This window comes from Bos javanicus, chromosome 3, assembly GCF_032452875.1.
Source record: "Bos javanicus breed banteng chromosome 3, ARS-OSU_banteng_1.0, whole genome shotgun sequence".
Lineage (NCBI taxonomy): Eukaryota > Metazoa > Chordata > Mammalia > Artiodactyla > Bovidae > Bos > Bos javanicus.
The window spans coordinates 120,000,531-120,019,985 of record NC_083870.1 but is presented as its reverse complement, the minus strand read 5'-3'; the positions used below and the strand labels follow the sequence as shown (position 1 = coordinate 120,019,985).

General features: G+C 65.0%; 1 protein-coding gene across 23 annotated transcripts in view; it reads left to right on the top strand.

Moving 5' to 3' along the window:
• Positions 1-19,455, top strand: part of KIF1A (kinesin family member 1A) — an 87,054-nt gene that overhangs the window by 56,209 nt on the left and 11,390 nt on the right. For 12 of the 23 annotated variants that reach the window (XM_061412874.1, XM_061412876.1, XM_061412872.1 and 9 more), the window contains 12 exons: positions 1,246-1,364; positions 3,340-3,425; positions 4,046-4,184; positions 4,297-4,465; positions 4,601-4,691; positions 6,049-6,167; positions 6,822-6,877; positions 7,677-7,785; positions 7,969-8,035; positions 8,201-8,285; positions 10,954-11,059; positions 13,043-13,069. In XM_061412874.1, the coding sequence (XP_061268858.1) occupies positions 1,246-1,364; positions 3,340-3,425; positions 4,046-4,184; positions 4,297-4,465; positions 4,601-4,691; positions 6,049-6,167; positions 6,822-6,877; positions 7,677-7,785; positions 7,969-8,035; positions 8,201-8,285; positions 10,954-11,059; positions 13,043-13,069 (1,173 nt within the window). The remainder of the gene's footprint in view (positions 1-1,245; positions 1,365-3,339; positions 3,426-4,045; positions 4,185-4,296; positions 4,466-4,600; positions 4,692-6,048; positions 6,168-6,821; positions 6,878-7,676; positions 7,786-7,968; positions 8,036-8,200; positions 8,286-10,953; positions 11,060-13,042; positions 13,070-19,455) is intronic. The other 11 variants (XM_061412873.1, XM_061412895.1, XM_061412894.1 and 8 more) reach the window with 1 other exon arrangement.

The window sequence follows — 19,455 nt, the reverse complement described above, 5'->3', positions numbered from 1 at the left end:
TGGCGTGCAGGGTCCTGATCTCTGCCAGGGGAAGGCCGGCGGTGGCCAGGCCGGGAGCCCACCAGAGAGGGGACGCAGGGCCCTGGGGGCAGCCGTGCCCCCAGCCTGCGGCCACGGGCCTTGCAGAGCGGTGACCCCAGCCTGGATGAGGGGCGGGGCGATGGACGATGCACCTCTCCTCCTGTCCCCTAGCGCCCCCACCCCACCCAGACCACTGCCCAGACCCCCACCTCAACTGCCCGCACCTCTGTCCCCACCTGGGCCCCCTCACCCCACCCCCTGCACTTCCTCCCCAGCACCTCCCACCATCCGGCTCCAAATCCTGCCCCTCTGCCAGGACCACACCCTGAAGTCCCCCCACCCCCAGAGCTCAGGGTTGCCAGGTCTGTGCCTTTGGGCTGGAGTGGAGGGCAGAGCACAGCTGGAAACCAGGGTGCTCCCTCAAAGGGGGTCCCCCCGAGGAGGACACACCTCAAGGAGGGCACGTCCCCAAGGAGGGTGATCCCTCCAACGAGGGGGGTGTCCCCTGCAAGGAGGGCGCCCTGAACGGAAGGGAGTTGTGCTCACCTGCCCACCCGCGGGGCAGCACAGGCTGTGTCCTCCGCTGCCCGTGAGATCCCGCAGGTCGACCGGCTCAGGGAGGGGGTGCCACGGGGTGACGTGGCCTCTGGCCCGCCTGTCCTGGCACTAGCTGGGTGAACAGCTGAGCTGCCGGGAGAGGGGGGCTCTGGGCCCTGGGGCTGGTGGGGCCGTGCCAGGCAGCGCTGCTGCGTCTGGGGCATCCTCAGGGCTCCGTTCAGCCCTCCTCTGGGGCCCTGGCTGACGTCATGGAGCTCTCGCCCCTTGTGTTCCTGGAGAGGCTCACAGGGAGCCCTGAGCCGTCTTTCGCCATCTGAGGCCCTCTGTGGGGTCCGCGAGTGTCAGGGGCTCCTGGGAAATGGGCAGGGGAGACGGGGGGCATCGGCGCCAGCGTGAGGGTCGTAGGTCAGCGAGGCGGTCCCCGGTCGTCTTCCTTGAAGCAGGCTGAGCCCTCCTCCTCCCTGTCCTCTGCTCAGACCGCCCCCTCACCTCCGCGCCCTCCCGCCCCACTGCCTGTCCGCTCCTGCCCCCACCGCCCTGGCTGCCCCCGCCTGGCTGCCCGCTCCCCTCTGCTTCGCAGTGCTGTGTCGTGAGCCCGCCCTGCCGCCTCTGCCGCCGCCCGGCGCGGTGCCCAGTGGGCGGCGCTGATGGCGGCCTCTCCCCCAGGGCCTTCGTGTACCTCAGCAACCTGCTGTACCCCGTGCCGCTGGTGCACCGCGTGGCCGTCGTCAGCGAGAAGGGCGAGGTGAAGGGCTTCCTGCGCGTGGCCGTGCAGGCCATCTCAGGTGCGTGCAGGCGGCCCGGGCGGGGTCTGTCCCTCCTCCGACGGGGCCCCCGGGCTGGGGGAGGCCTCCGCAGCCTTGCGTGGTGGTCTGCGTGCAGCCAGCCTCCTCCGTCTCTCCCTGAGAGAAGCCCTGCTGCCCGGCACTCGGCTCGGGCCCCTGGGGCTCCTCCTGGTCATCTGGAGCCTTCAGAGCTGCACCGGCCGAGCCCGGGGCTGGCTGAAACCCCTCCGGCTCGGGGCCCCCACCAGGCAGCCTGCAGACCCACCCTGGTGCAGAAGTGCCCCCCAAGCCCCCACCGTGGTCTCAGCCCCAGGACGGGTGTGCAGACTCCAGCCCTTGGTCCCCCAGCCTTCCCGACTCCCCAGCACTGCCCCCTTTGGAGTGTGTGGCCGCTCGGGTGCAGACCTGTTTCCCCAGAGGCCGTGAGCCCCTGCCCACTGCCGGCCAGCTGGTCCAGCCCCCCACTGAGAAGCAGATGCCTCACTGCCCAGTCCCCTCCCGGCCGCCCCTCCGGGCTGGGGACGACCACCCCAAGGAGGGCTTCGGGTTTGCTGGGTTTGCCCCTCTGAAAGTGGGTTCTCTGTGAAGCTTCTTAGAAAGGAGTGTGGAGAGATGCTTGGAGGACATGTTGGGGACTGCTCGGCTGGAGGGTCCCTCTACTGCGATGGCCAGCGTTCCCTTCTCCGCCTCCAGCCCCCGGCATCTCCTCGGGCCTCTTCCTCCCCTCCCTGAGGCTTGGCCCGGGCACCCTGGATGCCCTGTGTGTGGCTGCCGAGGGCCCAGGCCGGGACGGGGGCACGGAGCGTGAGCAGCACGGGGGGCCTGCTCGCCCGCTGGGTGGCCCGTGAGCGCACGCTCTGGCTGTCTGGACCCCTGTGCCGGGCTCTCGCTTCCCCACGATCCCAAGCGCTCTTTCCAGCTCCTCCAGCCGTGTGACCACGGTGCTGAGGGCCCTGGGGATGCGGCTGAGAAGGGGAGCCTGGGGGTGGGCTGGCTTTAGGGACGAGCCAGGTGATGGCGATGCTGGGGCATCCAGTGCCGCCCTCCTCCCCTGAGGGCACCCTGGCCCTCTTGACGCCTCATCCTCCCCGGGCTCTTCCTGGCCCTTCCTGATCCCTCAGCCCCTGTAGAGCAGGCCCACCTTGCCGGCCGCTTCATAGACAGACAGGTTGGTGCTGTGTGTGTTTGGGCCACACCCGACATCCCCCGTGTGGTGGCTGAGCTGGAGGAGACAGTCATCCCTGCCGCGTCCCCCCGCCGTGGCAGGAGCCCTCCTGTGCACTTGCCGACCCTGGGCGGTGGTGGGATAGAGCCCTGGGCCCTCAAGCAGCCGGCGTGGACATCCTGGTGGTGGTCGCACCCCCACAGGGCCCCAGAACAGAGGGTCGGAGCCCCCTGGCGTCTGTGAAGTCTCCTGCAGTGGCGTCCAGCCAGAGTGGCTGGAGCTGGGGGCTTGGGGGCCTGGAGGGGCCAGGACTAGGGGCCTTCAGGTGGCAGGAGAAGGGTTTGGTTTTGTCCCAGGCAGTAGGGAACCCTGCACACTGGGAGAATGGGGTGTGAGAGCGTGGGGGCTTTGAGTATCCAGCTGCGTGTTGGGGGAGGGGGAAGGGGATCCAGAAGACCCTAGGTTCTTCTGCAGCAGCTGAGTCTGGGGGCAGGACTTGACGGGGGGCAGAGGTAGAAAGCTTGGCTCTGACAAGTTGGAGTTCATGGCCCCTTCAGAGCGGCTGTGCCTATGACGTGGCTGCCGCTGGGCCCTGGGGCAGCAGAGGTGGGCTTTCAGGGTGCCCGGGACACGCCCTGGTCATTCAGGGCCCCTTGGCCAAGTCTGGGAGCCCCTAGGCGGGTCGGAGCCCCACCTGGTTCCCACGTCGCCCCCCCCACCCCGCACCCCGCCCCCCCCAGCACTCAGCCTGGATGCCCTCTCCCGCCTGGGGACAAGCTGGGCCTGACCCTCCGCTCTGTCCTGTTTCAGCCGACGAGGAGGCCCCTGACTACGGCTCCGGCGTCCGCCAGTCGGGAACAGCCAAAATCTCCTTTGACGACCAGCATTTTGAGAAGGTAGTGGTACGACCACAGATGCCACCAGACGGGCCCCCAGCCCTGCGGGGCCTCAGGGAGGGGGGAGGACGGCGTCTTCCTTGCAGGCGCCCTTCCTGCCCTCGGGTAAGAGCCCCCAGCCCGGGCGGCTGCTTGAACCTTGGTGCTCTGAGGCCTTGGGCCCAGGGCCCCCCAGTCCCTCTCAGAGAGGTCGTCAGTGCTGGGCCTCACAGGCGGGGCACGGGGCGTCCAGCAGTGCAGGGAGGGCCCAGGGTGGGGGCGGTGGGGGCCATATGGGCAACTGGTGGGGGCGTTGGCCAGGCCCTGAAAGCCGCTGGGAGAGTCTCCCTGCGTCCTGCCCAGGCAGGGGGAGCAGTGGGCGGGGCTGAGAGAGGGGTCCTGGCTCGGGTGGGCGGGGCTGAGGGAGGGGACGGAGCTGAGGAAGGGGTCCTGGCTGGGGTGGGGGCAGAGCTGAACCCCAGAGATGTGTCCCACCTTCCTTTCCCGCTTCCTAGACTAACATAGCCCTGAGAACCTGGGAACGAGGCCTGGGGAGGGGTAGGCCCACGGCACGGGCGAGCCTGGGTGGGCGCTCAGGGTCCCCGGCAGCGCTCTGTCCGACCCTGCCCCCGCCTGCACAGTTCCAGGCCGAGTCCTGCCCCGGGGTGGGCATGTCCCGCTCAGGGACCTCCCAGGAGGAGCTGCGGATTGTGGAAGGCCAGGGCCAGGCCGCAGACTCCGGGCCCTCAGCCGACGAGGTCAACAACAACACCTGTTCAGGTGGGTCCCCGCGGCCCGCCTCTTGGCCCGCATGTGTGCTGCAGGCCAGTTCCCAAGCCCGGGCTCAGCACCTCGGGTCCCTCCACGCCCCTCTGCCCTTGGCTCCCAGCAGCAGTGACCCCGGAAGGCCTCCTGGACAGCCCTGAGAAAGCCGCCCTGGACGGGCCCCTGGACGCCGCCCTGGACCACCTCGGCCTGGGCAGCACCTTCACCTTCCGCGTGACCGTCCTGCAGGCGTCCAGCATATCCGCTGAATATGCCGACATCTTCTGCCAGTTCAAGTGAGCCTTTTACCCAGGCTGTGCGGGTGGGCCTTGGCAAGGTGCGGGGGGGGCGGGGGCACATGGTGCCCCCCGGAGGCTGAGGTGCCCGTGCCCAGGCCCCGCACCCACCGAGCATCTCCTCCTGGTTCGCAGCTTCATCCATCGCCATGACGAGGCCTTCTCTACGGAGCCCCTGAAGAACACGGGGAGGGGACCCCCGCTCGGCTTCTACCACGTCCAAAACGTGGGTCCTCAGGGCCCCCCGCCCCGCCGCGACCCACCCTCCCGGGGCCCTGGCTCTGCGGGCCTCCCTGAAACCCCCGAGTTGCTTTTACTTGGTCCCAGCTTCTCCTCCTGAGCACCAGCCCCGGACTGGGCATGAGGACAGAGGACCTCGGACGCCAGGCGGGGGCACGTGTGCTCCTGCTGGGCAGTAGGGGCTTTGGGGGGCTTAAGACTGGGGGTGGGGGCAGCCCAGAGTCCCCGAGGGCCCCTGTTGCGAGCCTCAGCCAAATGTGGATGTGAAGGGTCTGGGGCCCAGCGAGGTCACCCTGGCTTGGTCCTGGGGACGAGGCGGGGCAGGGCAGGGCATGTGGAGGGCTGCAGGGTGGCCAGGCAGAAGCTGGAGAGGCCAAGGAACCCCTAGCCTGGAAGAACTGGCAGACAAGGGGGACACGGTTCAACACGCAACTCGAGCCAGGCTGTCAGGAGAGCAGGGGACTCTGCTCTGAGGCGGGGAAACGGCCCTGACCGAAGCCACTGGGTCACCAGGCCTCGGGGCCCAGGCGGCCAGTGTGAGTTGGACCTGAGCTGTGGATATGCCCTGAGCAGCCACCCCGGCCTGGCTCAGAAGGGCCCTGTGAACTGTGGCCCATCCTGCCCCTCAGGGACGAGGGGCTCCGGTGGCCTCTAAGCCAGGGAGGCAGGGCCAGCTCTGCCAGGGCGCTGCGTGGGTTCCTTCCCTGGTGGCCCAGCAGGACCCCTCAGCCCAGGGGCTGCCCGCCTCAGCCCCAGAGGCTTAAGCCCGAGAGCCTGGTGGGCTCCACGCTCCCTCTGAGGCTGCGACGAGAACCAGTTGCCACCCTCTCGTGGACGGCCGCCTTCCCCAGGATCCTCACATCGTGTCCCATGCGGGCTTATGCCCAAGAGTCCCCTTCCTAAAAGAATACTGGGCCTGTGGGGTCCCCGGCGACCTCATTCTAGCTTGATCGCCTCTGTGGAGACCCTTCTGTAACATATATGCTTCAACACATGGGATGCGGGTGGCGGGTGGTGGGCGGGTCCGGGGGTACACAGTTCAACCCACAATGCCGGGCGAGTGGACGAGAGCCCGAGAGGGTTCAGACCGGCTCGCAGAGACCCATCCTCCAGGTCTGTGATCTGAAAGAGCAGCTGAGCCCAGGGGCCCTCAGCCCTTCAGTCCTGGGGGCAGAGCCCTTGGGCCGGCCCGCAGTGGCGGGTCCACAGGGCATGTGGAGGAGCAGGCTGGGCAGACCCAGGCGAGGTCAGCCCTGGGCTCTCTGGTCTGGGCCTGCAGTGCCGGCTGCTCCACGGAGGCCGAGCTCTCCCCTCCCTGACTGTCCGTCCCGCCCCCCGACCAGATTGCGGTGGAGGTGACCAAGTCCTTCATCGAGTACATCAAGAGCCAGCCCCTCGTGTTCGAGGTCTTCGGGCACTACCAGCAGCACCCGTTCCCGCCCCTCTGCAAGGACGTGCTCAGGTCAGCAGGCCGGCTGGGCCCTGGACAGGCCCTGGACAGGCTTTGGAGCTGTCTGCGGCCGGACACGGGGCGGGTCAGAGACGGCCCCACGGGGCTGAGGAGGGGTCTCAGAGGGTCACTGTCAGAACCTTGGTCGTGTCCTGGGGCTCAGGGAAGCCATGCAGGGCTGGCGGGGGCAACCACCTGCCCTGCTCCCGAGTCCTCCGCCCCCCCAGGTGGGATGGGGGCGACTGGCCCGGCTCCCTCCCCTGCCTGGAGCTCTCAGGGTGGGACCCCCGTGTGTGGGGAGAGCAGCCCACAGGCCTCGGGGCCCCTTGTTGCTGCCTCCGGGCACCCTCTGAGCTGATGTGCGGGACCCAGGGCGAGTGTTGGCAGAGCAGGCTGGAGGGGCTGGTTCCAGGGCTCGCCTGTCCTGGGGACGGGAGGGGCCTGCCTAGATTCCCGGGGCCTCCTGGGGCCTCCTGGGGGGTCTCGGGTTCTAGGGTGCCCCCTCCCCGGCTGGTGGAGGCCCGGCGTCAGGCCTTCCCAGGCCCCATGGGAGGGGCACCTTCCCAGGCCCTGTGGGAGGGGCACCTTCCCAGGCCCTGTGGGAGGGGCACCAGTCTCCAGTCACTCCCAGTCACTCTCCCCACTCCCCCACCTCTGTCCGCACAGCCCCCTGAGGCCCTCTCGCCGCCACTTCCCACGGGTCATGCCGCTGTCCAAGCCAGGTAGGTGGGGCTCTCCCGGGCGCAGGGGTGCCCATGTGGGCCAGCCGCCCTTGGCTGAGCGCAGTCCTGCGGGGGCGTCCCTGCCCCCTAGCCTCCTGGCACCACCCTGCCCACCCCCTCCGCTGGCCCTCCGGAGGCCCCATGGAGTCAGGACTCCATGCCAGAGCGGGGGCCACAGAGGGACATCCAGGAGGCTGCCTGCGGCTGGGGATGAGGGCCGGAGGCTCCCAGGGGGCTGGGCCCTGTGAACTGAGCCTGCAGGACGGACACGGTCTTAGAGGAAAGGCCGGCCTGGAAGCTGCTTCCCGGGGGCAAGGCTGGAGGTGGGCGAGCCCGGGAAGTCCCTGGAGGAAGGGCCCTGGGAGGTCAGCCCACGCCTGGCACCCATAGCAGAGGGGCTGTGGGCAGAGGTGGCTGGGCACATGGGGCACGGAGCCTGTGTGTTGGGAGCAGCGGCACGTGTAGGGCAGGGGCCCGGGGCTGGGGCCTCTCTGTGCTGGAGGCAGGTGCTTGGCATGGCCGAGGGGTCCTGGGTGGGTTGTGGGGCCTCAGAGCATGTGTGGCTCCAGCCACTGCCTGTGCCCAGCTACGTAGGGCTGCCGGCTCCTCCCGCCTGGAATGGATGAGCCTCAGTCACGCCCGCCCCCCCGGGTGGTGGCCAAGGCCCGTCTGTACCCCGGGGTCGTTCCCCGTGGAGGGCGGTGTTCTCGCCGCTGCTGGGGGTCTGCTCCACGCCTCCTCTGCGCGCCCTCAGCCGAGAGCGGTCAGTTTGCACCCGCGTTTTCTCCCGGTCCCCCAGTGCCGGCCACCAAGCTCAGCACGCTGACGCGACCCTGCCCGGGCCCCTGTCACTGCAAGTACGACCTGCTGGTCTACTTCGAGATCTGCGAGCTGGAGGCCAACGGCGAGTGAGTCCGGAGCCGTGCTGCCCGCGCGGGGCTGAGCGGGGGTCCGCGTGATGTGCGAGGAGGAGGGGCCTAGGGCAGCGGGTGGTGGTTCCCCTGCCCTCTGCTCTGCCGCGGGGGCCGGCCGTCTGTGCTAAGCGCGCGGCGGGGCCGGGCACGCCCTCAGACCTGCCACCTCTTTCCCAGCTACATCCCCGCAGTGGTGGATCACCGCGGCGGGATGCCGTGCATGGGGACCTTCCTGCTCCACCAGGTGCGGAGACCTCGCCGCCCCGCCCGCCCGCCCCGAGCCCCCATCCCACCCCTGCCCCGAGCCCCGCCCCCAGCCCCCGGCCCCACCCCGCCCCGCCCCCCAACTCACCCCGCCCCGCCCGGCCTACCCGCGACTGACCGTGTTCTCTTCCCTGGTGCCCGGCAGGGCATCCAGAGACGGATCACCGTGACCCTGCTGCACGAGACGGGCAGCCACATCCGCTGGAAGGAAGTGCGGGAGCTGGTGGTGGGTGAGTGAGGGCTAGGTGTGTGGCGGCAACACAGGCCGCACTCAGCCCCAGACCCGGCTCCACTCCTGTTGCTGTGCGGTTTTGGCTGACTCACTTAACCTGGGTGCCTCAGCCCCTCACCTGAAGAGAGGCGCAGGGACTCAGGTGGTGATTCCAGACTTCTGTTTAATCACCGTGCTAGCTTGCTAGGGCTGTCGTGAGGAAGTCCCGAACTCCAGATGGCTTGAAACCACAGAAGTTGATCCCATCACATTGTGGATAAGTCCTATGATGAGGGTGTCAGCAGCTCGGCCATGCTTCCTTGAAGCCCCAGGGGAGGTCCTTCCTCCCCCCTCCAGCTTCTGGTGGTTTGTGGGGACCCCTTGTGGACGCGTCACCCCAATCCTCTGTCTTCACGGGGCCTGGATACTTAGATGAGGGCCCACCCAGTCCAGCATGACAGCGTCTCAACTGCTTACGTCTGCCAAGAGCCTGTTTGCACGTGCGGTCACGTTCTGAAGTTCTGGGGGTCAGGACCACAGCACATCTCTGAGGGGACCCAATTCAGCTCACAGTGCCAGGGGCTTAGATGCTTTCTCCCATGAACTCTTCTGTCTTGGAAATGTTCCCTTTGCTGACTCTTTGCAAAGAATCTGTCTTCCCAGTTTCCGTTCAAAGACAGGGACCGCCATCCCTCCCAGGATGGACCGCCGTCCGTCCTCAGCATGAAGCCACCTCCCCACCCCACGGCCCTGGAGCTGAGGGACCTCCGAGGCCTCACCCCGGGTGTTGCTGTGGCCCTGGGTATCAGCCCAAGGGCACTGTCCCTGGGTCTGGGGAGTGGCTCTGAGGATGTAGTAGCAAGAATGTGATGGGGGCCCGTCGTCCTGCGTCACTAGGTCAGGATCGCAGACCGCGGGGTTCTGGGGGCCCCAGGACAAACGTTTCATTTTAGCTGTTCCGCATCTTCTTTCCACACCAATCAGAAGAACAGCAGAACGAGCGCACACACCCCTGTTGCAGATGTGGTCTGGGGGAGAGGCCCAGTGATTCCTTTCTGACTTAAGAAAGAAAACTCAGTATTACTTGTTTATTCCTCGAGGAGGCAGAGTGATCAAATTAACCATTACTATAAGAGTAAGAAGATCCCCTGGAGGAGGGCACGGCAACCCGCTCAAGTATGCTTGCCCGGAGAATCCCATGGACAGAGGAGCCCATGGGGTTGCAAAGAGTCAGACACGCCTGTCTGACTAAGCACATGCACTCAGGGGCGAGAAATGGGAAACGGAGGCGCCAGGCGGGAGTCCTGACTCTTGGCAGTTCTGGTGACTTTTGTAGACAGAGTCACCCCCTTGCCCCCACCACAAGTACAGGCGTCTTAGAAGGCTTTGCTGGAAACAGCCTTTGCAAGGAGACATTTTTGACTGATAGTGTTTCTCTTCATTTTTTTTTTTAAGTATAAAAAGAGAGGAAACATCTTTTCCTTCTCATCTTGCCAAGATGTCCTCTTCCAATGAGTAGGAGGGCCTGTGGGTCCCAGGCTGGGTGATTGGAACCTATCAACTGGGGTGGGGAGATATTGCAAGAGTTACTTATAGCTGAGAAACCAAGAAGCTCAGAACTTAGGCTGCGGGAGGACGCCCCCTGACAGGCAGCACCTTGGGCAGCTGCAGACCCTGCGTGTGGTGCTGTTCAGTCACCGAACCACGTCTGACTCTGCAACTCCATGGACTGCAGCACGCCAGGCTTCCCTGTCCATTCACCAACTCCCGGAGTTGACTCACACTCATGTCCATCGAGACGGTGGTGCCATCCAACCATCTCATCCTCTGTGGTCCCCTTCTCCCGCCTTCAATCTTTCCCAGTATCAGGGTCTTTTCCAAAGAGTCGGCTCTTCACATCAGGTGGCCAAAGTACTGGAGTTTCAGCTTCGGTATCAGTCCTTCCGATGAATATTCAGGACTGATTTCCTCTAGGATTGACTGGTTTGTTCTCCTTGTTGTCAAAGGGACTCTCAAGAGTCTTGTCCAGCACGAGAGTTCAGAAGCATAGATTCCTTGGTGCTCAGCCTTCTTCATGGTTCAGCTCTCACATCCTTACATGAGTACTGGGAAAACCATAGCTTTGACCATACAGACCTTTGTCAGCAAAGTGATGTCTCTGCTTTTTAATACGGTGTCCAGGTTTGTCATAACTTTTCTTCCAAGGAGCAAGGATCTTTTAATTTCGTGGCTGCAGTCACCATCCACAGTGGTTTTGGAGCCCAGGAAAATAAATCTGCAGTTTCCACTTTTTATCCATCTATTTGCCATGAAGTGATGGAACCAGTTGCTGTGATCTTGAGTTTTTTGAATGCTGAGTTTCAAGCCAGCTTCTTCACTCTCTTCTTCCACCCTCATCAAGAGGCTCTTTAGTTCCTCTTCAGTTTCTGCCACTAGGGTGGTGTCACCTGCATCTCTGAGATTGTGGGTATTTCTCCCATCAGTCTTGATTCCAGCTGCAGACCCTGCGTGGGCCTCCCTGCCCCTCTTGGTGTTGCCTTTAGCCGGGTGCCCCTGTGGCTGTGTGGGGAGCCCTGTGGCACAGCCTTGTAGCTGGAAGCTCCTGCCCAGGAAGAGGTGGACAGCGGGGACCTGGTGTCCGCCTGCCCTCCTGGGAAGTGACGTGCAGCCCGCCCCGCTTCCCGCAGGTCGCATCCGAAACACCCCGGAAACGGACGAGTCTCTGATCGACCCTAATATCTTGTCGCTCAGCATCCTCTCGTCTGGATACATCTGCCCAGCCCAGGATGACCGGTGAGTCCTCTCGGGGTTGGTGCTCTCTGGAGGAGGGCCCGGAGTGTGTTCTCAGCCCCCACCTGGCCTGCCTGGCTGCGCTAGGCCCTGAGCTCTCCAGGCCCTTCTTCCTGACCCTCCAGGAGGTGGTGCAGGGAGGGGCCCCTGGTGAGCTGTCGCTTGGTCCCCTGATGGAGGGGCACGCAGGCGTTGCTGGCGGAGGAGCTGGGTCCTCAGGACTCTTGCGGCCGGGAGGCAGCATGGGGCGGGTGAGCGGGCTGGACTTCCCGGCCACGCTGCTGCGGGCACATGTCCCCTTTAGCAGGCGTCCTCCCTGCGGCCCAGGGTCCTGGAGCAGCTCAGGGTCAAGCTGGCCAGTGGTCTGGCATCCCGGGGTGGGGGTGTGCCCAACAGCATGGCTTGGCACACACTCCTCCTCACTGGGTTTGCCGGGCTTGGGGGTTTTGGGGGAGAGGCCTCTGGGGGCCAGGCTGGGGCAGACAGCTCCCTGCCAGAGCCGCCCTCCTGGGGGGACGTTGGTAGGCTTGGCTCTGTCTGAGATGCTGCTTTCTGGGGGCGTGGGGACATGGGGAGGGGGCTCCCAAGTTCTGAAGGCTCGACCTGGCCTAAGAGGCAGAAGCCGAGAGCTGACCCCGAGCTCCAGCTGCGGGCATCTCCACGGGCTCCTGTGCCGCGTTCGTACGAAGTGTCTTGAGCGCTGGGTGCGCTGGAGTGGGTGGGGCCCCCTTTGCCAGGGGAGCTGGATCCATAAGAATAAAGGGTCTTGGTCCAGACAGAGCTGGGCTTCCTCGCAGACTCCCCGGAGAGCGGGAAGCAACCCACAGGGGCAGGCATGGCTCTGCTCCAGTCCTGCCCCGGAACCTTCCAGAGGAAACGCAGCCTGCACTCGTGTCCAGAGGAGGGAGGGTTGGATGAGGATGCTGGGGGGTGTTCTCTCAGGGTGGGGGCACCATGACAGGCAGGCTGGGCTTACGGGAACGGGGGTGCGGCTCATGCGGCAGGCCCGTTGCCGTGAGGACGCAACCTGGGGACACAGCAGAGGGCCTGGCGCCCTCTGCGTGGGCTGCCTGCGGGGACCCGGGCCTCTGAGACCGGGACCCGGGGGTGGGGCTGAGGGGACCCGTGTCACCAGGGAGGGCTCTGGCACGCCGAGTGCCTCTGGGGACCTGGAAAGCGACCTCAGCGTCCCCCAGCCTCTAGCCCTCCCTTTCTCCTGGCAACATCTCCATTCTTGGGCTAGAAGGCGCGTGGGCCAGAGAGGAGGAGGGTGTGGGTGCCTCTGGGACCATAAATCTGGGCTCCCGTCCTCTGGCCGGCACAGTGGCTGTGGGGCACGTTCTGGGGAGCTTACGGGGCTGGATCTCGGGTCAGTGGGGCTTTGGCTGAAAAGGTTTGCCCTGCTCCTGGAAGTCAGGAGGCCAGGCCTGTGCCCTGGGGACCGCGGGACGAGAGGCCAGCTCAGGTGCCGGAGGTCAGGGCCCCTGGGGGCTCCAGGAAACCCCCAGACCAGAGTCTCTGCCCGCAGCTGCTTTGGCCCTGCTTGACTTCCCCTCCTCCTGCTGTCTGACCCCAGCACGGCCCTGACCCGAGCCCCGCCCTGGGAAGAGTCTCGGGGACCCCCTCAGCAGGTGGCCCCAGGCGGGCGGCATGTGGAGGCTTGCTTGCCTCCCAGCAGCCCCCCACAAGGGCCCTCCTGTCCTCTAGACCCCGGCTGACGCCCTCAGAGCTCCGCGGGTGACAGGTCAGGCGCTCTCCCCGCCTGGAGACCCAGGCCAGCCTTGGGCCCTGTGCCTCGGCTGCCCACCCGCTTTGCCACAGCCCCCGTCCCCCGACCCCCGCTCAGGGTCCCCAGGCTGTGTGGCCCCTGGCTCCGACGGGCCACCGCCTGCCGCGGACACTCCTCCGCTCTGCCCCCCGCCTGCTCCGCTGCTGCTGCCCCCCGGCCCCCGCCCCCACTAACCTCTGATTGTTTGTGTTTTGCAGGCAGTTTCTTGATTCGGACATGCCTAGGTACCATCCGTGCCCCTGGTTTCTTTCAGCCTGCCCCCACTCCACAGCCCCGAGATCTCATTCCAGCTTGCGGGCCCCTCCACACTCGCTCACCTCCTCGTCTGTCTCTGCCGTCTTCTCCTCCCGTTTTATTTCCTTTTTCCTCTCCCCGTCACACCGCTTCCTCCCATCACCCTCCCCCCGCGGCTGAGCCCCCCGCCCTCCACTCTTGACCTTGGCTGCTTCGGTAGTTTCTGCCCTTGTAGACGCTGGCTGGCCTCCCCGCTCCCCCCACCCCGAGCCTTGCCCGTGCCCCGCCTCGCCCCAGCAGGAGCAGGCGCCCGCATGCAGGCTGGCCGGCTCCCTCCCCACACAGTGAGAGAGCAAAGGGGGTGCGTAGTGGGCGCAGGACGGGGGCGGACAGGCACGGCCCGGCCCAGCCCTCCCCACTCTGCCCCACCGCCCCGGGCGCGGCCCCTCACCGAGCCAGGCTCCTGGTGTAGCCACCACACGCCCTTCAGGAAACGGGTGGGTGGTGAGGGGCGAAGGGCCCGGCTCCGGACTCGCCTCGTCCCAGGACCAGCCCCCGAGTCACGGGCTCCTGGGCCAGCCACGGAGATCCTCCCCACCGGGGCTCTGGGCTTGGCGGCCGGGGGCAGGGTCCTGGAGGCCCCGCGGTGGACGGACTTCAGTCCGTGTTATGGACCCTGTCCCTGAGGCCGCGGTCTCTTCTGGGCCCTGTGGACTGTGGCCAGAGCTCGGTGCCCTGGGGTCTCTGTTCTGGAAGAGGAGGGGGGCAGCGGAAGGCCCCCAGTGAGGACGCCTGGTCCTCAAAGGGGCATGGGGCAGTGCCTGCCCCTTCTCGGGGGGTTGCCCAGAGCAGAGGGCAGGGCACCAGCCAACCTGCTGAGGTCAGGTCTGGCGCGAGGTCCTGGGACGGATGGTCACTCTGTGCCCCGGGCAGCTCTAGCTGAGGCCCCAAGGGGTGGTCAGCAGGCTGTGGTTCCTGTCAGCGTGTCCCCAGGGCATGCACACCCAGGGCAGGATCAGGCCCTCCCTGGGGACAGGTGGCTGGCTGTGGCGGGGACTCTGTCAAGGAAAACCTGCGGTGAAGCTGCACTAGAGGAAGGTCACATCCCCGCGGGGCCCAGAGAGCAGGGACCTGCTCCTCTTGGGCAATCTGGAGGGCTTCCTGGAGGTGGCAGCCTGCCAGCTGGTCCTGGAAGCAAACTGGGCCCTCCGTGGCGGCTGCAGCCTGTAGTCTGCCTGTTCTCAAAAGAGCTCTGGGGTTCATCCCCAGAGGGGACCCGACTTCGGGGCTGTTTCCCTGATGAGTCCATCAGTACGATCACACAGGGGTGTGCGTTTTGTTCCAGTTTGCGTGTCCACAGTCAGCCCGGTGTGATAGAGGCGTGGTCCAGGACACCCCCTGAAGGTACCTCATGAAATAGAAACATTCCCCATGGCCAGGAGGAGACGGCCGTGGGGGTGGGGGGCTCCTACTCAGCAGGGCCTTAGCACCAGCCCCCAGGCTGCAGAAGGACCTCACCCCAGCCCCCAGCTGCAGAGCTGGGCTCGTGGGCCCCCAGTGGCCTTGGCCTGCAAGAGGAGGCCCAGAGAGCTGGGAGGGGCGAGGGGTCAGAGCCCTGAGCCTTGGGCTAGGGCCTGCCTCACGCAGCAGGAAGCTGCTGTGGTGGGAGGTTCTGGGGATGAGCAGAGGGGCCCGTCCCGGATGTCTGGGGTGGGGTGGGGCCTGGGGCTGCAAGCTGGCCGGGCTGGCTGTGTGAATGTGCAGGCATAGCAGGGCCTTCTGGAGCCTGCGGTCCGGCCCGTAGGCCGGGGACTCTGTGAGGGCTGCCCCAGTGTGTGAGACTAGATGCAACGAATCAGACAAGCTCTAAGGAGGGCCTGCACGCGGAGCTGTGTTAACGCGTGTGGTTATTTTTACTGCTGCCTTGCTGGTCAGTCGCTCAGTTGTGTCCAGCTGTTTGCGACCCCATGGGCTGCAGCACACCAGGCTTCCTTGTCCTCCACCAGCTTCTGGAGCTTGCTCAAACTCCTGTCCATGGAGTCAGTGATGCCATCCCTCCTTCTCATCCTCTGTCGTCCCCTTCTCCTCCTGCCCTCAGTCTTTCCCAGAGTCAGGGTCTTTTCAGTGAGTCAGCTCTTCGCATCAGGTGGCCAACGTATTGGCGCTTCAGTGTCAGCGTCAGTCCTTCCAATGACTATTCAGGGTTTATTTCCTTTAGGATGGACTGGTTTGATCTCCTTGCAGTCCAAAGGGCTCCCTAGAGTCTTAGCATTTAATTTGAAATACTCCTAAGGCACAAACCTCCTCAGCAAAGAGCCTAGTTATTAAAACGCTCTCACTCTCACGGTAGGGAGTAAGGAGGAGAGCTGGTGACCCAGCCTGACCCACGAAGAGCGGGTCAGACCTTCTACCTTCCACCCCGTCCGTGCGTCTTACCCGGGCTCACTCTCCTGCCCCAGGGCTCCCAGTGCCCGGGGCAGAAACGGGCCACGAGACCCTCTAAAGTAGGGTGGTGTTGAGGCTGGGGACGAGGGTGGTCCACGGTGACCCTCACCCCTCCCAGCAGGCACAGGGTCGGATTTCTCCAGACAGGTGGCTCAGGTGCCCCGAGGGCTGCTGCCCCAGCCTCCCGGGACAGGCCCGGGTCAGGAACTTGCAGAGTCTCCTCTCTGTCCTGTTTGCTGCACCATCGATGGGACACGACCCCCACTCACTCATTCATTTACCTGTCGCACGGGACACGACCCCACTCATTCATTCGTTCATTCATCACACATGAGCCATGTTCTGCGATTGTTCAAAAGGGATTAAAGACTAAACAGGGGGAGTCTGTCTCCAGGAAGCTCAGAGCCTGCTGAGGAGCTCATTTGTCCCCTCACCCCTCGATCCTCCCTTCCCTCCGTCCCTCTGGTCAGAGTGCTCACTCTGCGTGGCAGGAGACGCCACTCGGCTGTGCAAAAGTCACATCCAGATACAGAGCTGCGTCTCTGAGGTTCAAGGCCGTTCCCCTGCTTTTAGCCGCGTGGCTGCACTCAGTGATCATGGTCCCCACTGGACAGGAGGGCTGCCCTGGCTGCAATTCAGGGGGCTCAGATCACCTTCCCTGAGTTCCTAGGTCACTTCTAAAGGTGACTCTTTCAAGAAACATACTTCCCAGAGCCTAAGGCATTTCTGGTTGACACCTCGAGGGAGGGGCTTCATGTGCAGATTCTCAGCAGAATCTCGCACCAGGCTGCCCACTGGGCCTGCCCATGGGCGCCCATGGCTGTGACACTTGTCAGAAGTTGTCTGAATGAGCCCTGTCAGGCCATCGCAGCAGGGGTGGTGGTCATACTCAGAGTGCCCAGGGGGTCGTGCTGGGAGCCCTGAGATTCTCTTACCTCCCCCCGGGCAGCCCCTGGGCCTCTGAGCACCTCAGGGCCTCCAGCCCCAAGAGGGTGCAGTTCAGTTCGGTTCGGTTCTGTCGCTCAGTTGTGTCCGACTCTTTGCGACTTCATGGACCTCAGCACGCCAGGCCTTCCCGTCCATCACCAACTCCCGGAGTTTGCTCAAACTCATGTCCATCAACTCAGTGACGCCATCCAACCATCTCATCCTCTGTTGTCCCCTTCTCCTCCCACCTTCAATCTTTCCCAGCATCAGGGTCTTTTCAAATGAATCAGTTCTTCGCGTGAGATGGCCAAAGTGTTGCTGGAGCTCTAGCTTCCGCATCAGTCCTTCCAATGAATATTCAAGACTGATTTCCTTTAGGATGAACTGGTTTGATCTCCTTGCAGTCCAAAGAGATCAAGAGTCTTCTCCAACACCACAGTTCAAAAGCATCAATTCTTTAGTTCTCAGCTTTCTTTATGGTCCAACTCTCACATCCATACATGAGCTGAAAAACCATAGCTTTGACTGTACAGACGTTCGTTGGCAAAGTAACGTCTCTGCTTTTGAATATGCTGAGAGGGTGCGAGGCAGGACTAAGGGGCTCCCGTGACACAGACCCGGGAGAATGGAACCGTGTCTGGCAGGACCCCTGCCTGGCCACAAAGTCACACTGATTGAACAGAAAACGAGGCGGAGAGGATGTTTTGCAACACATGACATTTTCTTTGTCAACAGTTTTTTTTAAACTTGTTATTTTTAATCATTTTTATATTTTGGCCCTACAACATGGCATGTGGGATCTTAGTTCCCTGACCAGGGTCAAACCGGTGTCCCTGCAGTGGAAGCTCAGAGTCTTAACCACCAGACCACCAGGGAAGTCCCAACAAAACTTCTGAGTTTCCAGTGTTCCCCACGTGGGCCCTTGCTTGTTTGAGCCTCAGACGGTCTGTCCCAGAATTGAACCTGGGGTGTCCTGTCTCCAGGCCCCTCATCCAGGACCTCCTTCCCGCCTGGAGGGCTCACTTGGGGTCAGGAAGTCAGCCGAGCCTCCTGGACGTGGATGGAGGAATGTGAGGGCTGCAGGGCTGTGCGGATGGGGATTCTCCGCATGGCCAGGGGCTCTGCTGTGGGTGCAGCCTGGGCGCCCGCCCCTTTTCAAGCAGGGTCCGGAGTGTGGCGCGTGGCTGGCAGGGCAGACTAGGCCCCGAGGCCTCGCCAGGGGAACGGCTGGGCTGGCCCTGCTGTGGCTCAGAGTTTCCCCAGGATGCCTGGGTGCAGAGGGTCCTCAGGATGACGGGCGAGCTGACCGTGAAGTGCTGACTGTCTGCCCTCAAGGCGGCCCTGCTCGGCATCTCTGCCTCCGTGGTGTGAGGGCCCTGGAATCTGCATTCCTGACCAGTTCTCAGTAAAGCGGATGCTGTGGCTCCAGAGGCCCCATGTCTGGGCCACCCGCCCCCCTTAGTGGCACCGGGGTCTGGCTGAGTGTTGCTTAGACAGAGGGAGCAGTGCTGTGGGGGGTGGGGCAGCAGTTCCAGGGTGACCTGACGCCTGCTTGGGTATGGGGGCCGGGGCCGGGGCGGGGAGGGAGGGGTCCTGCCTCCCAGTCGCCGCTTGGGTATACCGTGGCTCCCTGTGAGCCCGCTGGGTCTGAGCTCCTTGCCATGTCATCGAGGGGGCACGAGTCAGTGCCTCCCACACCCTGTCCAGCAAGCTCGGGGCCCCTGCGTGACTGCCTGAGTCCCACACGGGCAGGTGGCCGCTGCCCCGCCCTGCTGGGGTGGGCTGGGCCCTTGCCAAGGGAAGGAAGCCCTCCATGTCCTTCAGCAAAATTTGAGGCAGGCCGACGGGGCAGCACTGAGCCAGGTGCTGGGCCAGTGGGAGCATCTGAGGCGAGGACTAGTCCTGACCCACGCGCGCAGGCGCTGTCCTCCACTCCACACCGGCTCACGTAGCTGGCAGGACAGTGACCACCACCGTCCGACCAGGAAGCAGGGCGTGGTGTGTCTGCTGACAGCCCAAGGTCATGTGCTGTGAAGTGGCATCGCTCCGAGCTGGGCTGCAGTGGGCCTCTGGCTCTGCCCATGGGCCTGGCCCCTCAGAGCTGGGGCATCTGGGGGCCCTGGGGACAGAGGGCATCTCTCTGGGTCTGGGTGGCAGCTCCAGGTATGCCCAGCTGGTCCTGCTGGGGACGAACCCAAGGACACGGGGAAGGGGGGCGTCTCCAGTGCCCAGGCCGGGGGCTCAGAGTGGGCCCCCCACGCCCCGGGGGTTCAGAGTGGACCCCCCACCCTCCGGGGGCTTAGAGTGGACCCCCGACCCTCGTGTGCTCAGAGTGGGCCCCCCACCCCAGGGGCTCAGAGTGGGCCCCCGACCCTCGTGTGCTCAGAGTGGACCCCCCACCCCAGGGGCTCAGAGTGGGCCCCCCCACGCCCCGGGGGCTCAGAGTGGGCCCCCCACCCTCGTGTGCTCAGAGTGGACCCCCCACGCCCCGGGGGTTCAGAGTGGACCCCCACCCCAGGGGCTCAGAGTGGGCCCCCCACCCTCCGGGGGCTTAGAGTGGACCCCCGACCCTCGTGTGCTCAGAGTGGGCCCCCCACCCCAGGGGCTCAGAGTGGGCCCCCGACCCTCGTGTGCTCAGAGTGGACCCCCCACCCCAGGGGCTCAGAGTGGGCCCCCCCACGCCCCGGGGGCTCAGAGTGGGCCCCCCACCCTCGTGTGCTCAGAGTGGACCCCCCACGCCCCGGGGGTTCAGAGTGGACCCCCACCCCAGGGGCTCAGAGTGGGCCCCCCACCCTCCGGGGGCTTAGAGTGGACCCCCCACCCTCGTGTGCTCAGAGTGGACCCCCCACGCCCCGGGGGTTCAGAGTGGACCCCCACCCCAGGGGCTCAGAGTGGGCCCCCCACCCTCCGGGGGCTCAGAGTGGACCCCCCACCCTCGTGTGCTCAGAGTGGACCCCCCACGCCCCGGGGGTTCAGAGTGGACCCCCACCCTCATGTGCTCAGC